This window comes from Dipodomys ordii, unplaced genomic scaffold (genome assembly GCF_000151885.1).
Source record: "Dipodomys ordii isolate 6190 unplaced genomic scaffold, Dord_2.0 Scaffold14, whole genome shotgun sequence".
NCBI lineage: Eukaryota > Metazoa > Chordata > Mammalia > Rodentia > Heteromyidae > Dipodomys > Dipodomys ordii.
The window spans coordinates 15,311,519-15,323,704 of record NW_012267230.1 but is presented as its reverse complement, the minus strand read 5'-3'; the positions used below and the strand labels follow the sequence as shown (position 1 = coordinate 15,323,704).

The 12,186-nt window shown below is 60.8% G+C and overlaps 2 protein-coding genes across 2 annotated transcripts in view; one reads left to right on the top strand and one right to left on the bottom strand.

Annotated features, from left to right (window-relative positions):
* Tbl3 (transducin (beta)-like 3) overlaps window positions 1-5,523 on the top strand; it is a 6,044-nt gene extending 521 nt beyond the window's left edge. The window contains exons 2-22 of the mRNA XM_013011252.1: window positions 1,110-1,161; window positions 1,238-1,333; window positions 1,420-1,467; window positions 1,546-1,687; window positions 1,754-1,838; window positions 1,927-2,097; window positions 2,172-2,247; window positions 2,333-2,426; window positions 2,509-2,690; window positions 2,764-2,905; window positions 2,998-3,056; window positions 3,159-3,262; window positions 3,601-3,748; window positions 3,834-4,064; window positions 4,135-4,205; window positions 4,284-4,440; window positions 4,574-4,632; window positions 4,787-4,890; window positions 4,972-5,043; window positions 5,162-5,320; window positions 5,408-5,523. Of these exons, the coding sequence (XP_012866706.1) occupies window positions 1,110-1,161; window positions 1,238-1,333; window positions 1,420-1,467; window positions 1,546-1,687; window positions 1,754-1,838; window positions 1,927-2,097; window positions 2,172-2,247; window positions 2,333-2,426; window positions 2,509-2,690; window positions 2,764-2,905; window positions 2,998-3,056; window positions 3,159-3,262; window positions 3,601-3,748; window positions 3,834-4,064; window positions 4,135-4,205; window positions 4,284-4,440; window positions 4,574-4,632; window positions 4,787-4,890; window positions 4,972-5,043; window positions 5,162-5,320; window positions 5,408-5,523 (2,368 nt within the window). The remainder of the gene's footprint in view (window positions 1-1,109; window positions 1,162-1,237; window positions 1,334-1,419; window positions 1,468-1,545; window positions 1,688-1,753; window positions 1,839-1,926; window positions 2,098-2,171; window positions 2,248-2,332; window positions 2,427-2,508; window positions 2,691-2,763; window positions 2,906-2,997; window positions 3,057-3,158; window positions 3,263-3,600; window positions 3,749-3,833; window positions 4,065-4,134; window positions 4,206-4,283; window positions 4,441-4,573; window positions 4,633-4,786; window positions 4,891-4,971; window positions 5,044-5,161; window positions 5,321-5,407) is intronic.
* Window positions 5,524-5,647: 124 nt separating this feature from the next.
* Window positions 5,648-7,539, bottom strand: Noxo1 (NADPH oxidase organizer 1). The gene is made up of 8 exons (XM_013011320.1): window positions 7,424-7,539; window positions 7,267-7,347; window positions 7,096-7,171; window positions 6,810-6,987; window positions 6,547-6,728; window positions 6,352-6,462; window positions 6,121-6,238; window positions 5,648-6,041 (listed from the first exon to the last, which is right to left on the bottom strand). The coding sequence occupies exons 1-8, from the start codon at window positions 7,487-7,489 to the stop codon at window positions 5,750-5,752; spliced, it is 1,104 nt and encodes a 367-aa protein (XP_012866774.1). The 5' UTR covers window positions 7,490-7,539; the 3' UTR covers window positions 5,648-5,749.
* Window positions 7,540-12,186: the final 4,647 nt, after the last annotated feature.

Genomic DNA, 12,186 nt, shown 5'->3' with positions numbered 1-12,186 from the left:
GGACCGGTCGGGCTGGGCGCTCCAGCGCCCGGCTAGACGGAGCGGGAGGATGGGGAGGTGGCACTCGGCCGAGGAGCCTCGAGAAACGAGAACGGGACAGGGACGGGGCGAGGGGAGCTGAGCACAAATGGGGCCGGCCTGGGTGGCGGCGGGCTGGGGCTCTCTCGCCTGTCGCCTTGCTTCTGGAAAGGTAGGGGGTGGGACCGAAGTGGTCAAGGGGTCTCCGAGGCCTTGGTTCCTAGCCTCCCAAACGGCGAAACCTAACCGACTCGGCCCGTGGATAAAGCATGTCCTCAGCAGCCCAGCGGCTTAGGTTGTGACAAGTTCGGTGCTGAACAGCCCTTCCGTTGGAGGATTGGGAGGGGTACAGAAGATGGGGGGGCAGGCGGGCTTTCTGGAACTTTGGATCTGAGAGAGGAGAGCCCATGGTACATACATACCAGGCCACAGAAGACCTGTCCCGAAGGTGGGCAGACACGATCAGTAGGGTTGAAAGAGTTGGAAGGGAACTAGTAACCAGCCATCCGGAAACGACAGTAACCTGGATAAAGGCAGAGGGGAGATGGCAGCAGGAGGCAGGCCATAAAAACAATGGGCTGCCAGCTGGGCATGGTGGTGCACACCCTGCGGCAGGAGGATCAGGAGTTGCAAGCCAGGGGACAGATACGTGGTGATGCCCAAAAATGGGAGGGAGCGGAGGAAGAGGAAAAGAAATAGGGGCTGCTTTGGGGTGTTGGGTCAGGTGAGGAAGTCAGGGAGAGAACCATAGTGGGGATCGGGTGTGCTGTGGTGAAGACCCAGGAGAGGACGGTACTCTACTTAGGCTGGGTTACCTGGACTGGCCTCCCACATTCAACAAGGAGCCCCCAGGACCCTGGTCTACAGACTGAAGAGTCGAGCTGCCTCCCTGGGGTTGATGCCTGCCTCTCCTAGGCTTCAGGGCCCTGTGTAGATAACCAGCCAGCCCTGGGTCTCAGCCCCTCCACCTACCCCCAGGACTGCCTCACTGTCCCTCAGGATCTCTGATGCTGTTAGGTCTTAGCACTCCCACAGACCAGGGGTGTGGAAATGCAGGTGACTGATAACTCACTTCCCTGTTCTCTTCTCAGCTATGCTGTGGAACGGAAGATCGAGCCTTTCTACAAGGGTGGAAAAGCACAGGTACCAGCCTCAAGGCCAGTGGGGGCTGTACATTGAGTGCTGAGCGCTACCTTGGCTGACACCTCTCTGTTTCCAGCTGGATACGACTGCCCAGCACCTCTTCTGCATTTGTGGCACCAGACTCAATGTCCTGGACGTCGCCTCGGGGTCTGTACTTCGGAGCCTGGAGCAGGTGAGAGGAGAGGGGACAGGTTTGAGAGTGGGCAAGGGAGGAGGGACGCAGGCTAATATGCTACTCTGTTTCTGTTCTTTCCTTAGGAGGACCAAGAAGACATCACTGCCTTTGATCTCAGCCCGGATGATGAGGTACGGGTTGCAGGGGTGGGGAGTGGCCCTCAAGGGACAAGGGCGCCTCACACCCAGTTGAACTGTGCTCTCTCTCAGACACTTGTGACAGCCAGCCGGGCACTGCTGCTGGCTCAGTGGACCTGGCGGGAGGGCACTGTGACCCGCCTGTGGAAGGCAGTACACACAGCCCCTGTGGCCACCATGGCCTTTGACCCCACCTCCACACTGCTGGCCACAGGTAGGGCCCAGCCGAGTGGGCGGGCTGGGGGGGGCCTTGCACCCTCCCTCACACATGTGCCCGCAGGAGGCTGTGACGGGGCGGTGCGCATCTGGGATGTTGTGCGGCACTACGGGACACACCACTTTCGAGGCTCACCGGGCGTTGTGCAGTGAGTGGGGGAGGCGGAGGGCGGGGGGGGGGCTGCCGAGCCATCCCTGGGCCGCGTACCTCACCACCCACCCCCAACCCGCCTGCAGTTTGGTAGCCTTCCATCCGGACCCCACTCGCCTGCTGCTCTTCTCCTCAGCTGCGGACTCCGCCATCCGTGTGTGGTCCCTCGAGACCCGCCTGTGCCTGGCCCTGCTGACCTCCCACTACAGCGCTGTCACCTCGCTGGCCTTCAGTGCTGACGGCCACACCATGCTCAGGTTAGCAGCCGTCCGCGGAGGGAGCGAGCGGGTGGGAGGGCAGCACCGGACCTGAGGGAGCCACTCCTCTTCAGCTCCGGCCGAGATAAGATCTGCACCGTCTGGGACCTCCGGAGTTGCCAGGCCACAAGGACCGTGCCCGTGTTTGAGGTAGGCGGGCACAGGGGCCGTGCCAGGGAGTCGGCCGGGAAGGAGAGGTGGCTCGGCTGCAGTCTTTAACGCAGGTCTCCCGCAGAGTGTGGAGGCTGTGGTGCTGCTGCCTGAGGAGCCAGTGCGTGCACTGGGAGTGAAGAACTCGGGCCTGCACTTCCTGACAGCTGGTGACCAAGGTGTGTATGGCTGACCACGAGCGGGCTGCGGGGCGGGGGCGGGCCGGGGGCCTGAGTCCCAGCGGCCCCTGTCCTCACACAGGGATCCTGCGCGTGTGGGAGGCGGCTTCCGGGCAGTGCGTGTACACCCAGCCACAGCCGCCAGGCCCAGGGCGGGAGCTGACCCACTGCAGCCTGGCGCGCGCCGCTGGCCTGCTCCTCAGCGTCACCGCTGACCACAACCTGCTGCTGTATGAAGCCAGCTCCCTGCAGCTGCAGAAACAGGTGAGCGCCGGCCCCTGACGGGCCCGGGGCCGGGGTCCCAGCTCCCCGCTCACCAGGCCCTTCACCTCCATAGTTTGCTGGCTACAACGAGGAGGTCCTGGATGTCCGGTTCCTCGGGCCCAAGGACTCCCACGTAGTCGTGGCCTCCAACAGCCCCTGTCTGAAAGTGTTTGAGCTGCAGACATTGGCCTGCCAGATCCTGCACGGCCACACAGGCAAGTGTGGCTCCGGAACCTTACCCCTCACTCTCTGCCCCCTAACCTTGCCGGCGCCATTGCTGACTGCTCCCTCCCCACTCCCCTCCCAGACACAGTCCTGGCCTTGGATGTGTTCCGGAAGGGGTGGCTCTTTGCCAGCTGTGCCAAGGTGAGTTCCCATGAGAGGTGCAGAGGCATGGGCCTCCCCGGTGGGGGCGCCAGCGTGGCAGCACCGTGCCCCACCTCTCTCCTCAACCCCTCCCGCCTCCAGGATCAGAGCGTCCGCATCTGGAGGATGAACAAAGCTGGCCAGGTGGACTGCGTGGCTCAGGGCTCCGGGCACACGCATAGCGTGGGCACCATCTCCTGTTCTAGGTAGCCTGGCGTGGGGGAGGCTGAATCGGGGGGGTGGGGTGGGGGGCAGAGGCCCAGAGCTATCAGAGGTTCTAGTTGGGGAGGAGAGAGGTGGCTGAGCTGCCCTTGTAGGTCCTCATTGCTGTTAGGGGTTTCTAGACGGTGACGCTGAGCAAGGTCCGGGAAAGAAAGTGACTCCTGCAGCTATGGCCTGGGTCCGATTAGGATATGGTTAAAGGGGCGGATGGGTACAGGCAGGGGACCAGAAACATTTTGGAGTGACACAGGCTAGTGGTCTGGCCAGAGCAGAGGTGTGCGTGCGGATAGTCCTCGGCAGAGCCTCCCTCCCGTCGCTGCAGGCTGAAGGACTCCTTCTTGGTGACGGGCAGCCAGGACTGCACGGTGAAGCTGTGGCCCCTCCCCGAAGCCTTGCTGTCTCAGAGCACAGACCCAGGTGGCAGCCCCGTGCTCCTGCAGGCACAGACCACCCAGCGCTGCCATGACAAGGTGACCAAGCGGGCACCTGGGAAGTGGGCGTGGCTGAGCCCTGGCTTGGACCGTGATCTGAGCTGCCACCTGTACCCGTCACCAGGACATCAACAGCGTGGCCATCTCCCCCAATGACAAGCTGCTGGCCACCGGCTCACAGGACCGCACCGCCAAGCTCTGGTCCCTGCCACAGTGCCGGCTGCTGGGTGTGTTCTCGGGCCACCGACGCGGTCTCTGGTGTGTCCAGTTCTCCCCCATGGACCAGGTGCTAGCCACAGCCTCAGCAGATGGCACCGTCAAACTCTGGGCGCTGCAGGACTTCAGCTGTCTCAAGGTAAGCAGCTCGCTCTTGTCCCAGCCCTCCCACCCCACAGCCGGGTGCCTCACGCCCTTCTCCCCTGCAGACCTTTGAGGGGCACGACGCTTCTGTCCTGAAAGTGGCCTTTGTGAATCGCGGCACGCAGCTGCTGTCCAGGTGAGTGGGCCGGTGGCAGGAGGGGTGGCCTGCGGGGAGAGGACTCCAGTATTGAGCCTCTCCCGATTCCAACCCCAGTGGCTCCGACGGCCTGGTGAAGCTCTGGACCATCAAGAACAACGAGTGTGTGCGGACGCTGGATGCCCACGAGGACAAGGTCTGGGGGCTGCACTGCAGCCGACTGGACGGCCACGCCCTCACTGGCGGCAGCGATTCCCGAGTGATTCTCTGGAAGGTTGGGGTGCTCCGGGGCGGGGTGGGGGGCGGCAGCGATTCCCGAGTCATTCTCTGGAAGGTTGGGGTGCTCCGGGGCGGGGGGGGGGTGAGGGATGGGTCTGGAGCCCTGTCTGACTCCAGTCCACTCTCAGGATGTGACTGAAGCTGAGCAGGCAGAAGAGCAGGCCAAGCGGGAGGAGCAGTTGGTCAAGTAAGCCTGGGCTTCGCCGCGCGCCCTCTCCCTGCCTCCTCTGCGTGGTGTAAGGGCGCTGAGGCTGGGCGGGTTTCGGGCCTGCCGTTCTGACTCGGCCCCGGCCAGGGTCCCTGAGTAGCCCTGTCCTTCCTCTCCCCCTCCTCCCCGGCAGGCAGCAGGAACTGGACAACCTGCTCCATGAGAGGCGTTACCTGCGGGCCCTGGGCCTGGCCATCTCCCTGGACCGGCCCCACACCGTGCTGACCGTTATCCAGGGTCAGTGGCTGGGGCTTGGCTCTGGGGGTAGTTTGGGGGACCATCAGACTCCTTCCTTGAGCTCAGCCTTCCCTCCCACAGCCATCCGGAGGGATCCTGAGGCCTGTGAGAAGCTGGAAGCCACAGTGCTCAGACTGCGGCGAGACCAGAAAGGTGCGGGGAGGCGGGGGGAGGGGGGGGCGGAGCAGTGTGGTGGATAGGGCTGGACGGGACGGGACGGCACGGCACGGCACGGCCTGGCAAGGCTTCCGACCCACCCTGCTGCCCACAGAGGCCCTGTTGCGCTTCTGTGTCACGTGGAACACCAACTCTCGGCATTGCCACGAGGCCCAGGCCGTGCTGGGCGTGCTGCTGCGGCACGAGGCCCCGGAGGAGCTGCTGGCCTACGAGGGGGTGCGGGCTGTGCTGGAGGCCCTGCTGCCTTACACTGGTGTGTGGACACAACCCTTGCTGGGGGGGGGGCAGACCCGACCCGTCCGGCCCTGAGCACCCTTGACCACTCTCCGTCCTTCCCCAGAGCGGCACTTCCAGCGGCTCAGCCGGACACTGCAGGCGGCCACCTTCCTGGACTTCCTGTGGCACCACATGAAGCTGCCCTCTCTCCCTGCTGCCCCCCGGTCCTCTGAGACATAGAAAACATCTTTCTTTTTTAATCACGGCTCAGTGTGTAGTTCAAAACCCCAGCCTTGGCCAGGGGCCCGGCTCTGCACTACCCCATGCCCTGACCACACTGGCACGTGGTTAGGTCACTCAGAAGTTTTATTCAGTTCAGGAAATGGGGGTTACCACCTCCTGGCCCCTGCAGGTTGAGTCCCACCCTCATCCAGCTCCTCCGCCCCTGAGGATGGTGCGTCCATCCTTAGAGCCTGGAGCCCAGGACCGGGTCCTCCACCTGAGGCTGGGGTGCACTGCAGGCTCCTGGCAGGCTTGCAGACCCCCTCAAAGGGCGGTCCTGCCAGAGTGCCCTGCGGGTGAGGGTGCAGCAGCGGCTCTGAATGGTGCCCGGCAGGGGCCGGGCCGGCACTGCAGGGGGAGCTGGTCGAGCCTCATCCACCCCGGCATTCCTGAGGACCGCAGGCCCGCTCAGGAGCGCCCCCAGTCCCTCGGGACGCAGCAGCACTGCAGGCAGCAGACCCGTCCGGGGGCCGTGCCTGTAGGGAGGGGCGGAGCTCAGCGGTCTGGTGGGCCGCGCGCCGCCCCCTTCCCGCCCGGCCTGGCCCAGCCCAGCACCTGCACAGCCACCAGCCGCGGTCTGAGGTCTCCAGCACACGCACGCGCGCACCTGCGGGCACCGACAGCTCGTCCACACGGCTGCCCTCGTAGGCCCGGGAGGCACAGAACTGCATCCCTAGAGCGGATGTTGGGGGGTCACTGTGGGGCTGCTCCCCGTCATGCAGGGTGGCCCGGAGGGCACCAACCAGGCCCTGCCACGGCCTCCTCCCGGGCGGGCCTGGCTCCTACCGCTGCCTGCCGGCGCCACGCCCGCCTGGCCCCCACCGGCCGCCTCCTCCTCCAGGTAGGGAGCTGGGAACCAGGCCGTCTGCTGGTCCTCGTTCTCCACCAGCCACCAACCTACAGACGGACGGACGGGACTCGGCTCCAGCCACGGGACCCGGGACCCAGCCGAGGGGGCGCCCCGCCCGGGCCCCGCCCTACCCGAGGGGTGCCGCAGCAGCACGGCCAGGCTCTCGCCGGCCCGCGCCTGGAAGGGCCTGCCCCGCGTGTCCTGGGCGCCGAAGGGCTGCAGGCAGCGCAGGCGCGGGGCCTCCAGGCTGTGGGCGGCGCCGCTGGGGTCCTGGGGGCGCGGGGCTGCCTCCGGGGCCGGCAGGATCACCAGGCTGGAGGGGCAGGGGCACCAGGCTGGAGGGGCGGGGGCAGGGCTTGCCAACTCTCCCACGGGGCCGGGGCGCGTGCGGCACCTGCCGGGGGGCAGCACAGGCTCCAGGTCCAGGGGTTGCGGTGCGAAGAAGCCGGCGAGCGCGGGGCTGCGGGACACGCGGTCGGCCGACGCCAGCAGCGCCCGCGCGTAGGCGCCCAGCAGCCGCAGCCGCGCCAGGCCGCGGCCCGTGCGGCCCGCGCGCGCCAGCAGCGGGGCATCTGCGGGCACAGGGCGCACTCAGGGCGGGGGTGGGGGGACCGCCGCGGGCCCGGCCCGGCCGCCACCGGGACCCGCCCGCCAGGGACCCGCCCCCTGGCCCCGCTGACCCGAGAGCTTGGGGAGAACGCGGTCGGATCTCCGCAGCAGCCCCGCCTCGATCGGGAAGGCTTCCTCCAGGTCTTTCTGAGGGGACACGCGGGTGTCGGTGACCCAGAGCCCAGCGGGCTTCCGGGCGAGGCGGGGGCCGGGGCTCGCGTCGGGGCGGCCGGGACCCCCACCTGGAGCCGCCGGAACTCCTCCCAGCTCCTGCGCACCACGGTGTCGCTGCCGTCGGACCAGCGCACGGAGAAGGCGAAGGTCTGCGGGGGGAGGCCCGCTGGAGCCTGGCGCGGGCCGCGCTCCCCGTCCCCGTGGGGCTGGAGCCCCGGGCCGCACCTGAAGCCGCTCGCTCTGCACCAGGGCCAGGGCGCTCACGGACTCCGGGCGCCGGGGCCCTGCCATGGCTCAGCCTCCCTCGTCCTGCGGTCCTGGCGTGTGGCCGTTGCCCCCTCCTGTCCTGTCCTGTCCTGTCCCCGGAGGAGGCTTTAGGCAGCCGGAAGCCTGGCCCGAAGGAATTCCCCACTGAGGCCCCTGCGGGGCGCAGGGAGCCACGCCTCTGGTCCTCACCACACCCCGGCCCTTCCCTGCTTCCTGGTCATCCCGAGTGGAGTGGTCGAGGGGAGGCCGAGCAGAGCTGGGGGCAGGGCCGTGTGAAGCAGGGCGCTGCCGGGGTCTGGCTCCTGAGCCTGACGGTGGGGAGATGGACTGGGGGGCGGGGAGGCCACGGAGGCCCTGCGCACCTGGCCCCCCTCTCATCCTACTGGTAGAGGAAGGGTCTCTCCAAGGCCCCATTTTCCACAGACAGGTGGAAACTTAGGTTACATTGGTAATTGCTGTGGTGAGATTATTCTGGAAAAGCTAGGGGAGGGCTGAGCTTCACTAGGCACCATCCCCCCCTCCCAGCCCCCAAGGATTTCTTTGCAGCAGAAAGACAAGGCGCAGGAGAAGTGGGGTCTAATTTGGGGTCTGGGGAGGTGGACTGTTCTCAGAACCTCTCCCAAATCCTGCAAACAAACAACCACAGCCCGGGCATCATGGACAGTGACCCATTCCATCCAGGGGGAGGGAAAGAGGGCTGGCTGGGGCCCCGCCCCTCAGGGAGGATGCTCCCTTATAGGGTGGCTTTCCGCAACCCCATCCTACCCAGTGCCCAGCAGTCCCTGCTACTAAGGCCAGCAGCTGGGCATCACGAGGATCCCCTCCTCCAGGCCCTCTAGAGGACAGGGCTTCTGGGACATGTCTAGGAAGCTGTCCCAACCTCAACAAAGAGCCTTTGTGGGGTGTGTGTGTGTCCGTCCGTCCGTCCGTCCCACTGGCAGCTCTTTCTGAAGCCCTCTAATCTGCCCTGGCATTGACCCAGGTAGTGACCATCTGTTGACACAGGTGACTCACAGGATGCCTTCAGCCCAGCTATTCACCTCCTCTCCTGGGTAGAACAGACGCCCAGCCCCTCTGTAAGGATCCAGCTTGACATAATTACAGACACAGCCATCTTGGTTTTGGGTTTTTTTTTCAGTCCTGGGGCTAGAACTCAGGGCCTGAGAGCTGTCCCCAAGTTGTTTTTTTGTTCTGTTTTGTTTTGCTCAAGGCTGGTACCACTACCACTTGAGCCAAAGCTCCACATCTGGTCTTTTGGGTGGTTTACTGGAGACAAGAGTCTCAAATTTTCCTACCTGGGCTGGTTTTGAAATATGATCTGCAGATCTGTTTCCTAAGTAGCTAGGATTGCAAGTGTGAGCCACGGGTGCCCTGCTTGAGCTTTTGAGGTAGTTTTAGGTTCTGATTGGCCAGCTTTCATTCTATAAGTCCCTAAATTGTGCTGTAATGGGAACAGATACCTAGACATGCTATAGTTGTAGCTTAATGCCTATTTTATTGGCCAGGCGTGGGTGGCTCATGCCTATAATCGTAACTACTCTGGAGGCTGAGAGCTGAGGATTTTGGTTAGAAGCCAGTATGAGCAGGAAAAGTCCATGATCCTCTGCTTTCCAATTAACTACAAAAAAAAAAAAAGCGCCAGAAGTGGCACTGTGGCTCACGTGGTAGGGTGCTAGCCTCAAGCCAAAAAGCTCAGGGACAGCACCTAGACCCTGAGACAGGCACAAAACAAAGCAAATCCAATTTTGTTAACCATTCCTTTCATACATTTATAAAAGTTTTAAACAGACTTTGGTTTTCTTGCTCTCCCCCGGTGTGAGGGCGCTGGAGCACGTCTTCACAGCTCCAGACCTGGTGTGAGGGCGCTGGAGCAGGTCTTCACAGCTCCAGACAAGTTCAAGCTCCTCTCCTTATCTCACAAGGAGTGAGCAGGGCCAGGCCAGCCAGGGGTCCAAACTGGGGAGCAGAGTGGGAATAAGCAGACCCAAGAAGACACTGTCTGCCTCACGTCCTGCCTCAGCAGCTACCTCCAAGAAGCCCACAGCCCTGGACTGTCCTTTGAAAACCCATCTTCCCACCACAGTTCTAAAGATAGGATTGTAGCTTTTTTTTGGGGGGGGTCAGTCATAGGGCTTGAACCCAGGGCCTGAGCACTTTCCTGAGCTCTTTTGCTCAAGGCTAGCATTTTACCACTTGAGCCATAGCTCCACTTTTGGTTTTCTGGTGGTTAATTGGAGTTTAAGAGTCTGACAGATTTTCTTGCCAGGGGTTGGCTTCAAACCATGATCCTCAGATCTCAGCCTCGTGATTAGCTAGGATTACAGGTGTGAACCACCAGCACCTGGTTTAGTATTGGAGCTTTTGAGATAGCTCACACCATCTTTATTTTGCCTATTTTACTTGAAAAAAAAAATATATATATAAAAGCCAGGCACTGGTGGCTCATGACTGTCATCCTAGCTACTCAAGAGGCTGAGATCTGAGGACCACAGTTCAAAGCCAGCCCGGGCAGGAAACTCTGTGAGACTTTTATCTTTAATAAACCACTCTAAAAAACATAAGTTGCTCAAGGTAAATGTTCTAGCTTGAGCTGAAGATCTGAGGGAGAGCACCAAGGAAGGTCAAGAGTTCAAGCCCCACAGTTGACTATACACACATACACACACACACACATCTACCTTTACTTCATCTTCTCCAAAAACTCAGATCTCATTATTTGTGACTTGGTATTGAGTTCAAGGGACAGCCTTTGTGATATCAAATGTGGCACACAAAGTAAAGGACAAGGTCCTCGCCCTGAACCCCTGGACACTGGTAGAGCAGGAGGAGGCCCCGGGTCAAGCTCTGGGACAGCTCCAGCAGAGGCCTCCATTCCTCCCCTTCCCCCCTCACTCCTGCTTCTGGAATGACTTAGGGAAAAGGACACAGGATCCCGGAAGAGGTAAAGCCTGGGTCAAGCTTGGGTGAGACCTGGGTGGGCACCCCCAGGCCCCTTGCTTCCACCCTTTGGGGCGATCCCTGGGGGATGCTCTGGCTCTGTAGGGGCTTTTTGTGTAGTGGAAGTCAGGGATTGACTGTGAATGGGGAATTAGGGGAGCTTATTCTTGCCTGTTATCTTCCTCATTGGGTTACACAGTGACTGTTCCTTGGCCTGGGTTCCAGGGACAGCCCCCTTGTTTGTGTGATTTGTGTTTATGTGTCACATTTCTTATGGGTGTTGCTATGTCTCTTCTATCTGAAAAACCCTGTAGGAGGGATATTGAGCAAGAGAGCCATCTATAGTTATAAGTCTATGACAAAGAAAGTAATAAAATTTTATTACAATACTGCTTTGCTTATGTATACTTTGAAGAATGAGGAAAGATGATCTTTAAGTAGAACTTGAAGTTATTACATCATTTTGCAGTTAGCATCATTTTATCAGAAAGCAAGTAAATAAAATTCCCTGTTACTGGCATCTATACAGTTCAATAACAAAATCTAAGCAGCAAGAAATGAAGTTGACAGTACAAAGAAAATCTTAAGTCTCCAGAGCCCCAGGACCACCCCCTCCCCCCAAAGAAAAGATTAAGAAAATCTTATTACTTTTGAGTATAGTAAATAGCTCTTGAGCTGTGCCAGTGATACACACCTGTAATCCCAGCTACTTAGGAAAATTAGATTGAGGATTGTTTCTAAGCAGCCCAGGGTAGGAAAGTCCACGAGACTCTTATTTCTACCAAAAAGCAAGAAATAGAGCTCAGGTGATAGAGTGCCAGTCCAGAGCAAAAAAGCTCAGGGAGGGCTGGGAAGGTGGCTCAGTGGTAGAGCACTTGCCTTGCATGCTCAAGGCCCTGGGTTCGATTCCTCAGCACCACATAAGCAAAAAGAAAAAAGCCGGAAGTGGTGCTGTGGCTCAAGTGGTAGAGCACTAGCCTTGAGCTGAAGAGCTGAGGGACAGCGCCCAGGCCCAGAGTTCAGGTCCCATGACCGGACCCAAAAAAAAAAAAAAAAAAGCTCAGGGACAGTCCCCAGGACTTGAGTTCAGGTACCAGTACTTGGCTCATACATACACACAGGAGCACAAAAGATAGTCACATAGTCCTTTTGCATGGCAAAATTAATAACCTTTGTCTTTCTTAATGTTTTTTTAGTTGTGGGGCTTGAACTCAGGGCCTGAGCACAGTCCTTCAGCTCTTTCACTGAAGGCTAGCAAGTGTTCTTCCACTTTGAGCCACAGCTCCACTTCTGGTTTCCTGGGGTTAACTGGAGTTCAGAGTCTCACACTTTCCTTGTCCAGGCTGGCTTTGAACCACAATCCTCCAATCTCAGCCTCCTGAATAGCTAAGATTTCAGGCCCCCGAGCCGCCCGAGCCAGCTTCCTACTGCCTTTACAATACTCCCTCCCCACCTCCCACCAGCTGACAGGTTGCGGGTGGGTCCTTCCACCCCGTGACCTCTCCTTCACCGCCCCTGCAGTGCTACCCTGTCACCTTTGGCTTCGCTTTGGAGGTGCTCCCGGCTGAACCCGCAGCCCGCAGCCTCTGCCTGGCCTCACCGGGTCCCCGTTCCTCGTGCCTGGTCCCCCTGGTCTTGTCTTGGCTACTGCTTGGGTTGGTGAGCAGAGGAGGCCTGCCTTATTCCCTGTCGTGCGTGGAGCAGAGAGGCCACCGCAAACAGTTACGAATGAAGGAGCCCATGCAAGTAGCTGAGCAAGGCCTGAGGCTGCAATCCGGCGGGGA